We start from the raw sequence: 21,586 nt of genomic DNA, 5'->3' as shown, positions 1-21,586 counted from the left end.
CAAGGTGGTGAGTGGAGACAACAACACATCCACCACGCTGACCCTCAGCATGGGGACCCCTCAGGGGTGCCATGCTTAGTCCCCTTCTGCACTCCCTGTTCACCCACGACTGCGTGGCTTTGCACGACTCCAACACCATCATTAAGTTTGCCGATGACGCAATGGTGGTAGGCCTGATCACTGATGATGAGACAGCCTAAAGGGAGGAGGTCAGAGACCTGGCAGTGTGGTACCAGGACAACAACCTTTCCCTCAACGTCAGCAAGACAAAGGAGCTGATCGTGGACTACAGGAAACTGAGGACCGAGCACGACCCCTTCACAATGACGGAGCTGTAGTAGATCAGGTCAAGAGCTTCAGGTTCCTCGGTGTCCACATCACTAAGGTTCTATCATGGTCCAAACACACCAACATAGTTGTGAGGAGGGCACAACAACGCCTCTTCCCCCTCAGGAGGCTGAAAATATTTGGCATTGCCAGATCCTCAAACAGTTCGATAACTGCACCATTGAGAGCATATCCAGCATCTCTATACCAGCCGGTGTCCGAGCAAGGCCCTCTAAATGGTCAGACTCCAGCCACTCATGTCATAGACTTGACTGGTTAACTATCTGGATTGACCCTTTTTTGCAATAACTTTTTTTTACTCATCACATACGGTGCTACTACTGTTTCCTATTCTGTCACTTTATTCCTAGTTATATGTACATATCTACCTAAATAAAAATGTTTTAAGTATAGCAAAGTCATTACTCATTGTATCTATTACTTTTAATATTATGTCTTTTACTTTCCTATTATTTCTCTTTTCTTTCAGCAAGGGCCAGTAAGTCGTCCACACATATTGATGTCACTAATTAAATCTAGTGTAGATGAAGGGGAGGAGACCGGTTAAAGAAGAATGTTTAAGTCTTGATACAATTGAGACATGGATTGAGAACGTGTGCCAATGGGCAAGACAAAATATTTTGGTGCCTTTGAATCAGGGTTTGGTAGTAAGTGCCAGGCGGTTTGAGTGTGTCAAGTAGGCTTGGGCGGTATCCAGATTGTCATACCTTCATGCCGACCTTGTGCCATACCGGGATATTCTATAATACTTGCACTGAACAGAAGGGACGCTATTTTCATACCCCACATAGCCTCTGTAATCTGAAGGTTTGCAGTGCTAACAAGTACATGTAATATCCCATAGAGAATGTTAACAAAATGCTAATGAACGCATTGCGAGCATTCTACAGTCTTTGACCAAAACAATTTACAGGACAGACATCCCAGCACAAAGTTTTACATGTAACTCAAACATGCTACTCAGAACGCACAAAAACAAATATTAGACATCAAGGCTCTTGATCCAGGAGGGGATTCTCTGCTATTAGGCTAACAAGTGACGCTTGGTTTCGGAAGCAGCTAACCACTTAGCTAGATAGCTAACTAGCTACTACATTAGCAAACAAAATGCAGAACTGCAGAACATTTAGTACATTTTAGACCGTTAACATAATAGTTATAAGTAATTAGATCACCTGGAGCATGCTGCACAACAGTGAGTGAGCAAACACCACGCGAATGGCGGCTACCAGTAACTACTTCATCGTGAAAAATGTGGGAAATGAAATGAACGCAATCTTCTTTATATCGTAATGTATTGCACAAGTTGACTGCAGGTATTTACTTAAAAAGTAACTACAAGTATTCAAAAACATAAAATAAATTGTTTTGGCGGTATTGAAAAACCATCCCGTGGCTATTTCCCTTATACCCCGGTATACCGCCCAAGACTAGCGTCAAGAACTGCAACGCTGCTGCGTTTATTACCCTCAACAGTTTCCCGTGTGTATCAAGAATGGTCCACCACCCAAAGGACATCCAGCCAACAGCAGGCCAGTGGTCAAAAACGGTTCATTGATGAAAGAGGACAAAAGAGGCTGATGTGAATTGTGCAGAGCAACAGATTGCTACAGTTAGTCAACTGACAGTCCAGTACAACATTGGTGCCCAAATACTCATAAAAGAATGCACAACTTATCGTACTTTGACGCAAATGGGGTATGGCAGCTGACGAACACCCCCTGTCTACCTAGAACGCGTTTGTGGCTTCTTTTTTTCGTAATAGGTAATTATAGTCATTATAGATTATAGCCATTTTGATTTCCCTAAAGAGCACACACACTGGCACAGATCGAGCAATGAGGCAGATGTTTAACCGGATGTATACATCTAAAGGGAAAGGGGGATACCTAGTCAGTTGTACAACTGAATGCTTTCAATTGAAATGTGTCTTCCGAATTGAACCCAAATTCTGAATCAATGGGGGGGGGGCTGCCTTCATCGACATCCACGTCTTCGGCGCATGGAGAACAGTGGGTTAACTGCCTTGCTCAGGGGAATCCGGTTGGCATTTCCACTCCCCACCAAATGATGAGAGGAAGCCCAGTGGGAGGAGATGGATTTCTGTCATTGCCAAAACATTTAATCTCAATTCAGTTTTTCCCCAAAACTAAAATCTGTTAAGAACCGAGTGCACTAAGTTTTGTAGACTTTACCCTTTGCCAAAGTTTTCAAAAATGTGGTTGTTTAGGCACGCAAGAGCGAATGTAGTTATTGCATACGCACACTTCAGAGTAGGCGTTCCGTAACGGAAATATGCCAATACATGCTAGAACGCGCCAATAGCATCCCACTAGCACGTGCTTGGGATCTGCTTGCCTGCTCTATGATTAATTTGCTCCCATTGGATTTGACAGGCTGTGGTATATCTTGGGTTAGTTATATAAACATCTCTGGTGGTGAGAAGTTTCCCCTAGGATCAGCTTCCCCTCACCCAATCCTAACCTTAAAGTGGCACTCTGTGATTGCTACATAATTGTTTTTACCTTTTTATATTGTTAATACCCATTTGATTATTTTGTAAAACATATTTTGAAGGATTATATATATATTTTTCACAGTACAGCGGGAAATGTAGAGATAAGGGCATAGACAGAGGGTGGCCAAGATGGGTCTCGAACCCTCGTCTCCAGGGGGCATTTGTGGTCCTCTACACCAGACTTCGGCACTACCCATTGATTTGTTGAGGTATATAACTTAGAAATGCCTCATGCGCTTGTTTACTCCAATTTTTTAACTATAGGCTCATAACAAGGCTCATATAAATTAGATCTCACAGATAGTCAGTCCTTGCATCCATAACTCTGCCCATGAATTTGAGTGGCACCATCAGCTGTTTACCAAATCAGTGGTGGGGTGTGACCACTTTGTTTGAACGGCAGATTGTCCCTTTGACCATTAGTCGGGAGAATGAAAAACGGACTCAAAATCAGTGTCTAAGGGCACCTTTCCCTTACACCAAGAGCACACACTGTATAGTTGTTCAGCAATGAGGGTTGACGGTACATGCAATCAATATGACTTTCCCAATATGTTTCAATGACAGACAGTTGTGATAATACAACAGTATTCTTCTCACTCGGCTTTCTACTTTGGTCTCTGAACTATTAGGTTGTGTGCCTTTGGCATCAAATGGAAGAAAAGAGACAAACAGAATACTCATTAATGTTCCATTTCAAAATGTTTCAAAACGTTTGCCCTAATGAACAGGACCTTGGTACAAGCAACATATGGCTTTATTGGGCCTGTGCAGGTTAAATGGCATCCTCTGTTTTTTGATGCCAAATTAGAGACTAGAGTTAGACTGTTAAATCAAAGTGGGTCTCAGTGGACTCTGAAACTCTTCTTTTCCTCTAGCCTACCCCTCCTCCTTCTGGCTCTTCTTCACTAACCCTCTCTTTTTCATCTCTTAACACCTGCATGCTGCCATGACCCGATTTGATATTCAAATCACAGTAAGTGATGAAATGACACTCTGTCCCTTGTTCTTACCCCATCCTGCCATCCCCTCTTCCCTCACACCCTGCTGGCTGCACTCTCTGTGACTCCCACAATGGCTGGGTTTGTGGTGGTAGATTCTGCCGTTTGGGGCTTTGACACCAGAACCCAGAGAGACCAAAGGGTTTAGAGACTGGGCCTAAAGTGTGTCCCTTGTGGATTGACTTTAGCCTGGTCCCATCTGTTGGTGCTGTATAGCCAACTCAAATAGTTCTGGTATGGCAATGACCGTAGGAGTTGGATAGATGGATCTGACCGCTCTGCATGAACTTTAAGTCCCAATTTAGATCACCTGTCTTTCTGTTCAGCTGAGAATGTGCTCTGTATAGCCCTGCGTGCGTGTGCACGTGTTTGCGAACAAATGCCCCCTCATACTAGGGCTGGGAATTTCTGAGAGACCTTAAGATACAATATTATCATGATACTTAGGTGCCGATGTAACCGGTGTGAAATGGCTAGCTAGTTAGCGGGCTGCGCGCTATTAGCGTTTCAATCGGTGACATCACTTGCTCTGAGACCTTGAAGTAGTTGTTTCCCTTGCTCTGCAAGGGCCGTGGCTTTTGTGGAGCGATAGGTAATGTAGCTTCGAGGGTGTCAATTGTTGTGTGCAGGTCCCTGGTTCGAGCCCAGGTAGTGGCGCGGAGAGAGACTGAAGCAACACTGTTACACCGCTACGATATCTATTGCAATTCTCTCTCGCGATTCGATACTGTGATTTTATTGCGATTTGATGTTCCAAACATATTGCTGACCATATGTCTGTTGCAGAGGGACAAGAGAGAGCCATGAGAAAATGAGTTTTGATCAGTCACGGAAATAAAAGTGCTAGAAACAAATTGGCTCCCTATTTAACAAGATGGAGAACAAGCTATGAATGAAAAAATACTTGAGTTTTGGTGCCGGTACAGCCAACTAGTGTGAAAATAATATTGCAATATTGTCAAAACGATATAATATATTGTCAACTGTAGCGCCCCCATCACTATCGCATGCTAAAGTCCAGAAATAAATAAATGTAAACATGTATGTTCTTTGTTTTCTCTGCAACGCTATTTCAGTTCCTCAAAGCTCAACCTTACTGCCGACCCACGGTATTTTCGGGGGTGCTGCTCTGGTTTAACTCAACTCTGGACCTCGAAGCCAGTTGCACTGCATTTTTTCATTGTTCATCTCTAATCAGGGACTGATTTCAAACTGGGACAAGAGGTGTGTGTGTGTGTGTGTGTGTGTGTGTGTGTGTGTGTGTGTGTGTGTGTGTGTGTGTGTGTGTGTGTGTGTAAAATTAATTATCAGGTAGAACAGAAACCAGAAAGCTCTACATAGTACAGGTGAATGAGTCCATAGCTGCTTCTGAAATGGCAATCTCTTCCCTATATTGTGCTGCACTCCTTTGACCATGGCTCGTATATACAGATTACGGTTTAGTGTCGTGTTCATTCGGGCATACCGTAGCAAAACATTTTGTAATGGAAAGCGAAAAACGAGCATTTCAGTAAGTACAGTTGAAGTTGGAAGTTTACATACTTAGGTTGGAGTCATTAAAACTTGTTTTTCAACCACTCCACAAATTAATTGTTAACAAACTATAGTTTTGGCAAGTCAGTTAGGACATCTACTTTGTGCATGACACAAGTCATTTTTCCAACAATTGTTTCAGACAGATTATTTCACTTATAATTCACTGTATCACAATTCCAGTGGGACAGAAGTTTACATACACTACGTTGACTATGCCTTTAAACAACTTGGAAAATTCTAGAAAATGTCATGGCTTTAGAATCTTCTGATAGGCTAATTGACATCATTTGAGTTAATTGGAGGTGTACCTGTGGATGTATTTTAAGGCCTACCTTCAAACTCAGTGCCTCTTTGCTTGACATCATGGGAAAATCTAAAGAAATCAGCCAAGACATCAGATTTCAGCAATTTCCAAATGCCTTAAGGTACCACGTTTATCCGTACAAACAATAGTACGCAAGTATAAACACCATGGAACCACGCAGCCGTCCTAACGCTCAGGAAGGAGATGCGTTTTGTCTCCTAGAGATGAACGTACTTTGGTGCGAAATGTGCAACTCAATTCCAGAACAACAGCAAAGGACCTTGTGAAAATGCTGGAGGAAACGGGTACAAAAGTATCTATATCCACAGTAAAAACGAATCATTTATCGACACCTGAAATGCCACCCTGCAAGGAAGAAGTCACTGCTCCAAAACTGCCATAAAAAAGTCAGACTACAGTTTTCAACTGCACATGGGGACAAAGATTGTACATTTTGGACAAATGTCTGATGAAACAAAAATAGAACTGTTTGGCCACCATCGTTATGTTTGGAGGAAAAGGGGGAGGCCTGCACGCCAAAGAACACCATCCCAACCGTGAAGCACGGGGGTGGCAGCATCATGTGGTGGGGGTGCTTTGCTGCAGGAGGGACTGGTCCACATCACAAAATAGATGGCATCACGAGGAAGAAAATGATGTGGATGTATTGAAGCAGCATCTCAAGACATCAGTCAGGAAGTTAAAGCTTGGTCGCAAATGGGTCTTCCAAATGGACAATGACCCCAAGCATACTTCCAAAGTTGTGGCAAAATGGCTTAAGGACAACAAAGTCAAGGTATTGGAGTGGCCATCACAAAGCCCTGACCTCAATTCTACAGACAATTTGTGGGTAGAACTGAAAAAGCATGTGTGAGCAAGGAGGCCTGCATACCTGACTCATTTACACCAGCTTTGTCAGGAGGAATGGGCCAAAATTCACCCAACTTATTGTGGGAAGCTTGTGGAAGGCTACCCGAAACGTTTGACCCAAGTTAAACAATTGAAAGGTAATACTACCAAATATTAATTGAGTGTATGTAAACTTCTGACCCACTGGGAATGTGATGAAAGAAATAAAAGCTGAAATAATAAATAATTCTCTCTACTATTATTCTGACATTTCACATTCTTAAAATAAAGTGGTGATCCTAACTGACCTAAGACAGGGAATTTTTACTAGGATTAAATGTCAGGAATTGTGAAAACTGAGTTTAAATGTATTTGGCAAAGGTGTATGTAAACTTCTGACTTCAACTATAAGATCAGCAAGTGGGGCACAGTAAGTGGGTCTGGAGTTCAGAGATTTAAGGTCATCGATCCTCTTCCTCCCTCCAAAGGCTCTACACAAGCTTGCCAATCAGTACCTGAAGAGGGAATGGCCGGACAGCCTATCAGAGGAGCCGACAGACCACGGGTAAGACCTCTAGCCAAAGAGTGAACCATTATTGTATCAGCAGCGTCAGAAATGTTTCTCTCATTCTCTCAAGTGTTCTTCCGTAATAGTACTACCAGTATCAGTGTGTATTATTGAAAGCTACATATTGTTATTTGGCATTTTTTGCTCGACTCTTTGATGTTTTGTGCTGTATTCAGTCCAGGTCCTCATGTCCGAATTGTCATTGCCTTTTAAATAAAGGTTATTGTGCAAAAGATTAACTGGTTGAACCAACAGTTGTTGTATTGTGTCGTCACAACCATGAACATAAAAAAATACCGGGGATATTACCAGTATTCACACTGACTATTGTGTGTCTGTTGTCACAGGAACATGTACACGTTGTGGAAGGCATACCTGGAGGGCATAGTGCATGTGAGCCAAACCAGGATCACGGCCTGTGAGAACTACAGGAACCAAGTGTCGGACCCTGCCAAGACTGCCAGGCTGCAGAAGGAGCAGCAGCTCAGGAAGGTATGGAAGGCAAATCACCACAACACTGCTGAGCTTTCCATAGTTTAGACTCCCCCCACCCCGTCTCTATCCTCAATCTCGCTCGCCCTCTTGCTCTCTCACATGGTTTAGATTATTTGACGCATGTCTCCATTTATACAGCTGATGAGTTGAAATGACTGAAGCAGTTCAGGATATGTGCTTTGTAAGGGAGAAGTCGGCTGTTCTTTGGATACAAACCAGTGTATACAGTGCATTTAAGAAAGTATTAAACCACTTTTACTTTTTGTTTTACAGCCTTATTCTAAAATGGATTAAATCAAACATTTTCCCCATCAATCTACAAACAAAACCCCATAATGACAAGCGAAAACTGGTTTTCTACATTATTCAATATGAATTACAAATAAACAGATACCTTATTTACATAAGTATTCAGACCCTTTGCTATGATCACATGTATTTATAAAGCCCTTTTTACATCAGCAGATGTCACAAACTGCAATACAGAAACCCAGCCTAAAACCCCAAACAGCAAGCAATGCAGATGTAGGAAAAACTCCCTAGAGATTCAAAATTGAGTTCATGTGCATCCTGTTTCCATTGATCATCCTTGAGATGTTTCTTCAACTTGATTGGAGTCCATCTGTGGTAAAATCATTTGATTGAACATGATTTAGAAAGGCACACACTTGTCTATATAAGGTCCCACAGTTGACAGTTCATGTCACAGCAAAAACCAAGCCATGAGGTCAAAGGAATTGTCTGTAGTGGCCTCCATCATTCTTAAATGGAATAAGTTTTGAACCACTAAGACTCTTCCTAGAGATGGCTGCCTTCCCAAACTGAGCAATCGGGAGAAGGGCCTTGGTCAGGGAGGTGACCATGAACCCGATGGTCACTCTGACAGAGCTCCAGAGTTCCTCTGTGGAGATGGGAGAAACTTCCAGAAGGACAACCATCTCTGCAGCACTCCACCTATCAGGCCTTTATGGTAGAGTGGCCAGACGGAGGCCACTCTTCAGTAAAAGGAACATGACAACCCGCTTGGAGTTTGCCGAAAGGCCTCAGGAGGCTAAATAAATGTGGCTTTACACCTAAAACCCTCACAAACCTTTACAGATGCACAATTGAGAGCATCCTGTCGGGCTGTATCATCCCCTGGTACGGCAACTGCACCTCCCACAACCACAAAGCTCTCCAGAGGGTGGTGCGATCTGCCCAACGCATTACCGGGGGCAAACTTCTCGCCCTCCTGGAGACGAAGGCCAAAAAGATCATCAAGGACATCAACCACCCGAGCCACTGCCTGTTCACCCCACTATCATCCAGAAGGTGAGGTCAGTACAGGTGCATCAAAGCTGGGACAGAGAGACTGAAAAACAGCTTCTATCTCAAGGCCATCAGACTGTTAAACAGCCATCACTAATACATCAGAGGCTGCTGCCTGTAGACATCGATTAGGAGTCACTGGCCACTTTAAGGAAATGAAACTGTACTCTATACTATGCCACCGTATCTTAGTCCAATGCCGCTTTGACACATTTATATATATTCTTAAATCATTCCTTACTTAGATTTAGGAATGCACATTATAGGGAATATTTAGAGGTGGAAACTTTCCGTGGGAATATATGGGAATTCATATTAATACCATTTTAAATGCATTGGATATATTTACCATATCATACGGAGACAGAAACATAAACCTTTTACCTTATTATAAGTAGACATAATTGCAAATGATTAAATCCTTCCAATATAACTAAAAAACATTTTAGTTACGAATTTAACTTTAATGAAATGAGTTGACTCTTCACATGGGATGAATTCACTGAACAACAAGATCCATCGCATCTCCCAAAAAACGTTTATATCATACATCTGTAAAATGATAGTCTAGAAACTAAAGCTTTGGTTGTCGACCTCTCAGGCTTCCATGTCTTCTCCCTGGACCTTCTCAATGTCCACCTCTTGAACATCAGACTCTGAGGCCTCATCTTGACTGTCACTTTCCAACCTTGTTGAGCATGGCTTGTTGGGGGGCTCAAAAAGCCTAATTTGCCCAGATGACCACCAATTTTTCAACCCTTTTTTTGGTCAGCCTGTTGCTTGCTTTGGTGTGTGTGTGTGTGTGTGTGTGTGTGTGTGTGTTCCCAAACAAGGACCAGTTCGCCAGACTGCCCAGAACCTTGCCCTCATCCAGGCCACGGTGGTGAGACACAGTTGTGATGACACCATAGGCCTTGTTAATCTCTGCACCAGACAGGATGCTCTTGCCAGCATACTTGGGGTCCAACATGTAAGTTGCGGCGTGTATGGGCTTCAAGGCAGAAGTCTTCATGCTTTTTGATGTATTTCAGAACTGCAGTTTCCTCTGCTTGGAGCAACAGTGAAGTGGGCAGGGCAGTACGGATTTCTTCTCTGACATCTGCAAGCAGAGTCTGAACATCAGACAGGATGTCATTGTCTCTCTCAATCCATGCAATGGCTACTGCTATAGGTTTCAGGAGTTTCAGGCTGCTTACCACTCTCTCCCAAAATACATCATCCAGGAGGATCCTCTTGATGGGGCTGACCATATCGGCAGACTGTGATATGGCCATTTCTTATAGAGACTCTTTCCCCTCCAGGAGACTGTCAAACATGATGACAACACCACCCCAACGGCTGTTGCTGGGCAGCTTCAATGTGGTGCTCTTATTCTTCTCACTTTGCTTGGTGAGGTAGATTGCTGCTATAACGTGATGACCCTTCACTCAACTAACAATTTCCTTGTCTCTCTTGTAGAGTGTATCCATTGTTTTCAGTGCCATGATGTCCTTGAGGAGCATATTCAATGCATGAGCAGCACAGCCAATGGGTGTGATGTGAGGGTAGGACTCCTCCACTTTGGACTAAGCAGCCTTCATGTTCGCAGCATTGTCTGTCACCAGTGCAAATACCTTCTTTGGTCCAAGGTCATTGACTGCCTTCAGCTCATACGCAATGTAGAGACCGGTGTGTCTGTTGTCCCTTGTGTCTGCTCTTGTAGAATACTGGTTAAGGGGTGGAGATGATGTAGTTAATTATTCCTTGTCCACATAGTCTGCTTTCTCTATGATTTGCTTGACCTTCACTCTAACTCTGTTGAACTCTGTATCCAGCAAATGAGTAGATAAAGCATGTCTGGTTGGAGGGGTGTATGCTGGGCGAACAATACTCAGAAATCTCTTTCAATACACATTGCCTGTGAGCATCAGAGGTGAACCAGTTGCATACACAGCTCGAGCAAGACATTCATCACTATTTCTCTGACTACGTTCCTCCATTGAGTCAAAAAAAACTTCTGATTCTAGGAGGACCATGAGCTGTTGCTATCGATAAGGGGTCTGTTTCATCATTATCACCTTGAATAGATTTAGAGGGACTTTTGTCAGAAGTTGCTTGTTGTGAGCGCTAAGGGAACTTTAGGCACTTGGCCAGATGATTTTGCATCTTTCACATATGACTTGGCACAGTATTTGCGAATGTACACAGCTTTTCTACATTAGCTGCAGTGAAATGCATCCATTTTCTTGTAAAGATTAGAAAAAAATGAGTAAAAATAAACATACAATTCCATGTACAGATAATTAGTTAACCTGTTGCTTCTACTCGGGACGCTTGCGTCCCAACTAGAGCTCTGGAAATGCAAATGCGCTACGCTAAATGCTAATAGTATTAGTTAAAACTCAAAAGTTCATTAAAATACACATGCAGGGTATCGAATTAAAGCTACACTCGTTGTGAATCCAGGCAACAAGTCAGATTTTTAAAATGCTTTTCGGCGAAAGCATGAGAAGCTATTATCTGATAGCATGTAACACCCAAAAAGACCCACAGGGGACGTAAACAAAATAATTAGCATTTCGGCGTTACACAAACCGCACAATAAAATAGAAAACATTCATTACCTTTCACCATCTTCTTTGTTGGCACTCCTAGATGTCCCATAAACACTATTTGGGTCTTTATTTCGATTAAATCGGTCCATATAAAGCCTAGATATCGTTATATGTAGACTGTGTGATAAACGAAAAAAACATTGTTTCAAAACGTAACGTCATTTTTTTTAAATTCAAAAAGTCGACGATAAACTTTCACAAAACACTTCGAAATACGTTTGTAATGCAACTTTAGGTTAATAAGCGATAAAATTCATCAGGAGGCGATGTAAAGATCATTAGCTGTCCGTCTGGAAAAATGTCCGGCTAGAAACTCAACGAAAATATCCGGTCCTAGACCATAGGAGATACGGTGCCCTGCATGTGTTTGACCAAAAAAACTCGAAGGAAATGACAAGACTCTAGACACCGTGTGGAAGCTGTAGGTACTGCAACCTCAGTCAATTAATTGTGGTTCACCTTTATCAATGGGTTCAAGTAGCGCATGGATATATTTTCCCATTTTCAGTGATCAGTTTTTCCTGTGCTTTTCGATGTAAATGCCGTTCTGGTAAAGCCACAGCAGTGATTTAACCAGTTTTTTAAACGTCTGAGTGTTTTCTATCCACACAGACTAAGCAAATGCATATACTATATTCCTGGCATAAGTAGCAGGGCGCTGAAATGTTGCGCGATTTTTAACAGAATTTCAAAAAAGTAGAGGGTCGACTTAAGAGGTTAAACAGTTAAATTAAACAACTCCTTTGTAAGATAAATGTTTTAAAATAAACATGTATGGAAACGGGTGAATTAATAACACTCCTCAATTAGCAGGCTCAAGCAAGCTAAAACCGACATGGTAGCAAAAACTAACTAGCATAAATTGTTACCTTTTTGAGTGTAGGGGGCAGGATTTTGGTTTTTGGCTATTAAAAAACGTACCCATTTGAAACTGCCTATTTCTCAGGCCCAGACACTAGAATATGCATATAATTGTCAGATTAGGATAGAATACACTCTAAAGTTTCCAAAACTGTTAAAATATTGTCTGTGAGTATAACAGAACTGATATTGCAAGCGAAACCCTGAGGAAAATCAAACCAGGAAGTGCTGTTTTTCCTGAAAGCTCTCTTCCATTGGATGCCTTGCCTCCATTTAAAGGGATATTAACCAGATTCCTTTTCCTATGGCTTCCTCAAGGTGTCAACAGTCTTTAGACATCGTTTAAGGCTTTTATTTTGAAAAATGAGCGAGAAAGATAATATCGCGTCAGTGGATAGCTGGGTGTTCGCAGAGTTTTGCTTGCGCAACAGAGTGGGGCAGCCATGGTCTCTCCTTCTCCTATTGAAAAAGCGACAGTCCCGGTTGTTATGTTATTGCTTATATATTTTACAAACAACCTGAGGATTGATTATAAAAAAACGTTTGACATGTTTCTGTGGACATTACGGATACTATTTGGAATTTTCTTCTGTGATGTCGTGACCGCTCGAGCCTGTGGATTTCTGAACATAATGCGCCAAACAAATGGAGCTATTTTGGATATAAAAATAATCTTTATGGAACAAAAGGAACATTTATTGTGTAACCGGGAGCCTCGTGAGTGCAAACATCCGAAGATCATCAAAGGTAAGCGATTTAATCTATTGCTTTTCTGACTTTCGTGACCAATCTACTTGGCAATATTTTGTCTACTGAGAGAGATGTTCTTACATAAACACTTGTTAATCACGCAGAGAACGAGCAGTGTGGCATTGTCATGCTGGAGGGTCATGTCAGGATGAGCCTGCAGAAAGGGTACCACATGAGGGATGTCTTCCCTGTAACACACATCATTGAGATTGCCTTCAATGACAACAAGCTCAGTCCGATGCTGCTGTGACACACCGCCCCAGACCATGACGGACCATCCACCTCCAAATTGATCCCGCTCCAGAGTACAGGCCTCAGTGTAACGCTCATTCCTTCGACGATAAACACGAATCCGACCATCACCCCTGGTAAGACAAAACCGTGACTCGTTAGTGAAGAGCACTTTTTGCCAGTCCTGTCTGGTCCAGCGACGGTGGGTTTGTGCCCATAGACGACATTGTTGCCGGTGATGTCTGGTGAGGACCTGCCTTACAACAGGCCTACAAGCCCTCAGACCAGCCTCTCTCAGCCTATTGCGGACAGTCTGAGCACTGATGGAGGGACTGTGCATTCCTGTTGTAACTCTGGCAGTTGTTGTTGCCATCATGTACCTGTCCCGCAGGTGTGATGTTCGGATGTACCGAACCTGTGCAGGTGTTGTTACACGTGGTCTGCCACTGCGAGGACGATCAGCTGTCCGTCCTGTCTCCCTGTATCACTCTCTTAGGTGTCTCACAGTACGGACATTGCAATTTATTGCCCTGTCCACATCTGCAGTCCTCATGCCTCCTTGTACTATGCCTAAGGCACGTTCACGCCGATGAGCAGGTACCCTGGGCATCTTTCTTTTGGTGTTTTTCAGAGTCAGTAGAAAGGCCTCTTTTTAGTGTCCTAAGTTTTCATAACTGTGACCTTAATTGTCTATCGTCTGTAAGCTGTTAGTGTCTTAACGACCGTTCCACAGGTGCATGTTCATTAATTGTTTATGGTTCATTGAACAAGCATGAGAAAGTGTTTAAACCCTTTACATTGAAGATCTGTGAAGTTATATGGATTTTTACGAATTATCTTTGAAAGACAGGGTCCTGAAAAAGGGACGTTTCTTTTTTTGCTGAGTTTATATTCACTCCACTCGGTATTGTAATCAATACTTACCAGAAAGCATGTAGTCCTCTGCTCAGAAAGTGTATAGTTTGGGCTCAATAGCATCTCATTAGTGTGCAAGATCTTGAGAATCAGCTGGACATGTGATGGAAGAGTGCTCTGTACATGTGATGGAAGAATGTACTGTGCATGCAGAGGGTTGCAATTCCATTGAATTGGGGATAGTTTAACCAAAATATGCCACAATACCTAGAATTGCCTAATGTGTATCCCACAAAAAAGGTTCACTGTTAGGTTATAACTTTTTTTGTAGGATTTATGCAAAATTCCCAAAATTCCAGGACTTAACTTCCTATGGAAAATTTCTGGAAATTTCCCGGGAAGTTTCTGACCCTTTGCAACCCGACTTAGACTTACGTGTATTTTTGTTGTTATGTTGTGAAACTGTTGGATATTACTGCACTGTCTGAGCTAGAATCACAAGCATTTCGCTACACCCGCAATAACATCTGGTAAACACGTGTATGTGACCAATACATTTTGAGTTGATTTGAAAAGACTCCTAAAGGACTTACTTTGCCACCATGGCCTTTTTTTGCCTTTACCTCCCTTATTGCACCTCATTTGCTCACATCGTATATAGACTTGTTTTATACTGTATGTTTGTTTTACTCCATGTGTAACTCTGTGTCGTTGTATGTGTCGAACTGCTTTGCTTTATCTTGGCCAGGTCGCAATTGTAAATGAGAACTTGTTCTCAACTTGCCTACCTGGTTTAATAAAGGTGAAATTAAAAATAAAATAAAAAACTCTGACCATGAGAAACAAGATTCTCTGGTCTGATGAAAACAATATTGAACTCTTTGACCTGAATTCCAAACATTACGTCTGGAGGAAACCTGACACCATCCCTACGGTGAAGCGTGGTGGCAGCATTGCGATGGGGGATGTTTTTCAGCAGGGACTGGGAGAACAGCCAGGATCGAGGGGCTGATGAATGGAGCAAAGTACAGAGATCCTTGATGAATCTAACAAAATGTGGACATATTTTATTTAACTAGGCAAGTCAGTTACGAACAAATTCTTATTTACAATGACGGCCTAGGAACAAAGGGTTAACTGCCTTGTTCAGGGGCAGAACAACACATTTTTACCTTGACAGCTCAGGGATTCGATCTAGCAACCTTTCGGTTACAGGCCCAACACTAACCACTAGGCTACCTGCCGCCCCAAAGTCGAGGTGTATGAATACTTTCCGAATGCACTGTATATACAGGGCTGTGCAAAAGTATTCAGACCCCTTTGATTTATTGTGTTACAAAGTGGGATTAAAATGAATTGAATTGTACTTTTTGTTTACAACACAAAATATTCTAATGTCAAAGTGGAAGGAAAAATAGTAACATTTAAAAAATAATAATAATAGTAATGAAATAACTAAAATATAGTCGTTGCATAAGTATTCAACTCCCTGGGTCAATACATGTTAGAAACACTTTTTGGTATTGATTACAGCTGTGAGTCTTCTTGGGTAAGTCTATAAGAGCTTTGCCCACCTGCATTGTGCAATATTTGCCCATTATTTTAACCATTCTTCAAGCTCTGTCAACATATTGGGGATCATGACTAGACAGCAATTTAAGTCTTGCCGTAGATTTTCACTCTGTCATTAAGAGTGGAGTCAACAACAATGTTGTTGATCCATCCTCTGTTTTCTCCCATCACAGCCATTGAACTCTGTAGCTGTTTTAAAATCCCCAATGGCCTCATGGTAAGACCCCTGTGTCTTTGTGGTTTAATACATACTCCACAGCATAATTATTACCTTGACCATGTTTAAAGAGATTCAATGTCTGATTTTGTTATTATCAATTGACCAATCACTGCCCTTTGAGGCTTTCGAAAAGCTCCCTGATGTTTGTAGTTGTATTTGTGCTTGAAATTCAATACTTGACTGAGGGACCTTACAGATGTTATCTGTATGGGGGGGACAGAGGAAGTGTTAGTCATTAAAAAAAGTGTGTCCATGCAACTTATATGATTTGTTGTACCAAATTTGTCTTCTAAACAAATGTATGCTTGCCTAAACAAAATGGCTGAATACTTCTGCAATGACTATTTTAGTTATGAATTTATCTTAAATAAATAAGGATTCTTCCACTGCGGGTCTGAATACTTTTGCAAGACACTGTATTAATATATAAAATATACATAGTTCAGGTGGGCCTTCACACTTCAGCAAACAATGTTTTTCTTGGTATGCTCTTTTTATATACTGGGTCATGTTCAGTTTGGCACACTGTAGCAAAACCTTACCTCTATGTTTTAGTCCATTTAGAAACGTTTTCGCCCTACTGAACATGCCCAAGCCTGGATGCTTTGCTTCAATATCAGCTAAGAGTTGGCCACATGGCCGCCCTGTCCATATGATCACTGGATGTCAGGCTTTGGCCAACACTTGCTCTCTATTTATCTCTATCCATGTTCCGCTGGCTACCATCAACTAGCACCCTCTTGTTCACCCTGACTGACCTAATAGGAATATCATATTTATTCTTAGTACAAACATCTTAGAATGGCTACCAGTGGAACGGGCATGCTTGTCCAGGTATGTTGTTAGTCACATGTACAGGAACGCAGATGTAATTGCAGGGTGGGGGGAGCAGGTAGCTGCCTAGTGGCTATTCATGGTCTGGGGGTAGAAGCTATTGGCCAGTCATCGCCCTGATAATCCTGCACTGTCTGAGTGAAGGAAGTGAACCATGGCTCGGGTAACTGTATTATCAATGAGTCAGGATATTTGACATGTTTCACCACATGAGCCATACTGTGCCAGCTGACTATGTGTATTGACCAGCTTGACTGTATGTCCTCTGGTTGTTTCTCCAGTAGTGCTGAGCTATTAGTGCTTTTTTAGGTCTATTAGGTTTCGGTTCAATTATTTAACAAATTATCACGGTTTTTGGTTTCAACTATTTTTTTTAAAACAAGAAATGCATTATGAGAAAATGACGTTACATTGATTTTAGAGCTTTTAATGGAAATTCCAAAGCCAAAAATGGTGAACATTGATAATATTTAATGTCTCTGTCAGGTCCACATTGGGTAGACATCAATAGAAAAATAGGAAATTACTATGCAATATTTCAGCTACTTAGTTTTTATTTGATGGCTTTATTATTGTTCATTCCTTAAAGTAATCATCTCTGCTCAGGCAGTAGCAGGCAGCCAGGCCATATAACACCTATGTGCTCCCCATACTATACGGTCTTCGTATTTTGCCAAACTGCATATTATGCTGCAGAGCTGTCTGACAATCATTTTACTAGTTCTTCAAAGTTGATAAGGCATACTTTCACAAACTGTCTCTGTCCCTCTTGTCGTTGTGTACATTACTCTCTCATGTGGTCCCGTTTACCGCCTAACAATGGGAGTTGTTGTCCCAAAGGCGGGAATGCAGGCGACAAGCTTAGGTCCAAACTAAGCCAATAGACTTCGCATTGGGCTTATTTCTGACAGATCTTGGCCAAAGTGAAACCTCTCACTTTGCCTCTTCCTCTCTGAGCCGTCTGTCTAAATGGAATTCAAGTAATTGAACCGACATCAGTCAATTAGTTGTTTTAATAACAGAAAACCCCCAGAAAAGTTGGTTAATCGCTCAGCACTATTCTCCAGTGTACTGACCAGCTGACTGTATGCCCTCTGGTTATTTGTTCAGTGTATTGACCAGCTGATGCTGGTGCAGGCAGAGCTGCAGGACTCGGTGAAGGAGCTGGCTAAGACCAGGAAGAAGTATCAGGAGACAGAGACCATGGCCCAGGCCGTCAGGGACAAGGCCGAGCAGGACGCCAAGTACGTGCACGCACACACACAAACTAAAAAATCCTACCCCTACGGCCTTGTGGAGATTTGAGAGGATCAGATGGGTAACAAATCTGAGGGAAAGGTGGAGCTATTGCCGTAATGCTACCTATCCAATCCTCACGAATGTACAGGAGTGACAATGTAAAAGACCATAGGGAATAATTGGTCTTGTGTGACTGTTCACATATATGTTCCATCTCTCCCTCTGTTCTGTCCAGGTCCAAACTGAGTCTCTTCCAATCCAGGTCCAGTCTGCAGAGGGCAAGTGTAAAGGTGAGCGAATTAAATGAATCCATTTTATGTATGGCCAATTGGCCATGACTACAAACTCAAGTGCATATGGGAATGGAGAAAAAAAGTACAACTTAAGTTACTGACGTGCATGTTTTCAGCTGAAAGCCAAGAGGAGTGAGTGTAACTCCAAAGCCACCCATGCCAGGAACGACTATCTCCTCACGCTAGCTGCGGCTAACGCTCACCAGCAGCGCTATTACGACACTGACCTGATCGACTGCATTAAGGTGAGGCGTTGGCACACACAAAGTATGCGGGCATTCCAGGTACTTTTTTTTGCAGTTGCCTCATATCTCAGGTGATTGCTGTGTCATAGTTAGCATGACTGCAAAAACAGGCTGCCTGGAATGCCACCACCAGTGTGAGATGGAGGGTTATTGCTGCATATTACTGATAAATTACAAGTTAAGTTATTTCCCTGTTTACTGCGCTCCTCAGGTCCTGGATGGGAGCATCTATGAGCAGGTGAAGGACTACCTGGTCTCTCTGTGCCAGATGGAGCTTGAGTCCTATCAGGCTGTTCACAACACTTTCAACATCCTCCTGGAGAACTCCAATGGGGTGAGCGCACGCAAACTAGCCCAGTGGCCGTGTGTCAAGTGTCTCGAAGGAGCGCTGATCCAGAATCAGTTTAGCCTTTTAGATGAAAAAATATAAGGAAATGGAACTTGAACGGGTAATTGTGAGATGCTTGATATTATTCTTCATTGAACTAGCCTGGACCAAGATCTGTTTGTGCTGTCTTGCCAACTCCTATGGTCTAATGATATTGGCTATACAGCACAAACCAGGCTTTTATTGGAGTTTTTCGTTTTACTTTGGGAGAGAGTTTCTATGCAGAGAATGCTGGGAAGTCGGTGTAACAGGTGGTTAGTCCAGAACCTTGTCTGAAAGCTGAAGGATTGCATTAACTCCCCCAAGCTAATGCCTAGGCTTTAGCTCAGTGTGCAGGAGACCCAGGTTCAAAACCCAGATGGTCAAGTTAGCATGTATACCATTGTTTAGATCCATATTTTTCTTTTAAAGCTAGAATTGTTCATTTAAACAAAACAAAGCATCTCCCCACCCCTGTTTTGCTAAAAAGCTCAGGGATGGGGCTAGAGAGTTATGCATGCAACGACTGACCCTCCATGATATCAAATGTATAGCTTTAACCATGTTTTGAGGCTATACAAGTGTTTGTTTATGTTGTTTCCAACCAGTGGAGTGAGGCAAGCTTATTTTGGGTTCTGATGGGGTACGACCATTAAACAAAGCTCATGAGGCATTTATAAATGATATTCTTGACAAATCTATGGGTATAATATAATTTAAGTCCAAAAATGTATGTAGCAACTATGGAATCTAGCTTTAAAGATTTAGAGATTACTTTTCCCAATACGCTGTTGTCTTCCTACCTATTCAGTTACCCCTCAGCGATCTTAGTCCTGGGCTCTTGGGGTTTCTGTAACCCGACTGTAGTTCACAGTTCGTTTCCGCTCAACCCAGCATGAACGTACAGTACCAGTCAAAAGTTTGGTCACCCTTCTTTATTTTTTACTATTTTCTACCTTGTAGAATAATAGTGAAGACATCAAAACTATGAAATAACACATATGGAATCATGTAGTAACCAAAAAAGTGTTAAACAAATTAAAATATATTTTAGATTCTTCAAAGTAGTCAACCTTTGCCTTGATGACAGCTCTGCACACTCTTGGCATTCTCTCAACCAGCTTCACCTGGGATGTTTTTCCAACAGTCTTTAAGGAGTTTCCACCATATGCTGAGCACTTGTTGGCTGCTTGTCCTTCACTCTGCGGTCCATCCCAAACCATCTCAATTGGGTTGAGGTTGAGTGATCAAATAGCCCTTACACAGACTGTTGGTGTGTTGGGTCATTGTCCTGTTGAAAAACAAATGATAGTCCCACTAATCGCCAACCAGATGGGATGGTGTATCGCTGCAGAATGCTGTGGTAGCCATGCTGGTTAAGTGTTCCTTGAATTCTAAATAAATCAGACCGTGTCACCAGCAAAGCACCATCACACCTCCTCCTCAATGCTTCATGGTGGGAAATACACATGCAGAGATCATCCGTTCACCTACTCTGCATCTCACAAAGACATGGCGGTTGGAACCAAAAAACTCAATTTTGGACTCATCAGACCAAAGGACAGATTTCCACCGGTCCAATGAATTTTTAACAAGGCACACCTGTTAATTGAAATGCTTTCTGGGTGACTACATCGTGAAGCTGGTTGAGAGAATGTCAAGAGTGTGCAGAGCTGTCATCAAGGCAAAGGGTGGCTACTTTGAAGAACACTGCATGATTCCATATTTGTTATGTCATTGTTTTGATGTCTTCGCTATTATTCTGCAATGTAGAAAATAGTAAAAATAATGAAAATCCCTGGAATGAGTAGGTGTGTCCGAACTATTGACTGGTACTGTGTATATGCAGGGAGGCAGCGAGCTGTAGGTGCCAGATCCCACAGAGGGGTCAGATTTCTACCGGCTGACTCATATAGTTCCTCTTTCACTGTGACGCCACAGCAGGCTGTGTGTGTGTGGGTGTATAGTTTTGACCTCTCTCTGGTAATCTTCCTATGACCCTTGAGGTGACCGTGAATGCTCCCCTGTGACTCTGCTCTGACCGTCAGTGGTCCTTTGATGGCCCTGGCTTAAATAAGAACAGTGTGGTCACTCTCCGATGACATAATAAACTCTCAAAGGAGTTTAAGGCCTCTTCTGTCATGATAATGAGTTTTATCTATTCTAATCTCTTTACGCCTCTTTCAGATTATCAGTTGCATCTATTGTGCTGTATTATGAGGTTAACTAAATGGCTATGCGTGCGTGTCTGCGTGTGTGTGCATCTGCGTATGTTCGTGTGTTCTCTTCAGATGATGCAGGACTTTCACCAGCAGCAGTTTGTACAGCAGAACCAAGTGTTCCACAGTACCCCAGCCATCCTCTTCCAGCCCATCAACACTGACACGGTGGGTAGTAGTGCTACGCTAATGCTACACTAATGCTACTTCTCTCATGGAACGTGTTGGCTAGTGCTACGCTACACACTAGCTATGCTAAAGCTACCCTCTTGTAGAACCACTGGTCCTTCTTCACCACTAGGCTAGCTAACCTGCTCTACCGTACATGCTTGTGCATATGTGTAACCAAGTTGAATTTGTAGGCTCACTCCTCAACTTG

At 42.4% G+C, this 21,586-nt stretch overlaps 1 protein-coding gene across 3 annotated transcripts in view; it reads left to right on the top strand.

Annotated features, from left to right (window-relative positions):
* The window catches only part of LOC115105348 (F-BAR and double SH3 domains protein 2-like), a 48,775-nt gene that overhangs the window by 15,059 nt on the left and 12,130 nt on the right, over positions 1–21,586 (top strand). For 2 of the 3 annotated variants that reach the window (XM_029627284.2, XM_029627285.2), the window contains 7 exons: positions 7,045–7,121; positions 7,472–7,616; positions 17,955–18,088; positions 18,319–18,373; positions 18,493–18,621; positions 18,833–18,955; positions 21,280–21,375. In XM_029627284.2, the coding sequence (XP_029483144.1) occupies positions 7,045–7,121; positions 7,472–7,616; positions 17,955–18,088; positions 18,319–18,373; positions 18,493–18,621; positions 18,833–18,955; positions 21,280–21,375 (759 nt within the window). The remainder of the gene's footprint in view (positions 1–7,044; positions 7,122–7,471; positions 7,617–17,954; positions 18,089–18,318; positions 18,374–18,492; positions 18,622–18,832; positions 18,956–21,279; positions 21,376–21,586) is intronic. The other variant, XM_065007254.1, reaches the window with a different exon arrangement.

This window comes from Oncorhynchus nerka, linkage group LG22, assembly GCF_034236695.1.
Source record: "Oncorhynchus nerka isolate Pitt River linkage group LG22, Oner_Uvic_2.0, whole genome shotgun sequence".
In the NCBI taxonomy this organism is placed as follows: Eukaryota; Metazoa; Chordata; class Actinopteri; order Salmoniformes; family Salmonidae; genus Oncorhynchus; species Oncorhynchus nerka.
Note: the sequence above shows the minus strand (reverse complement) of the source record. Positions and strands in the feature narration are given on the sequence as shown.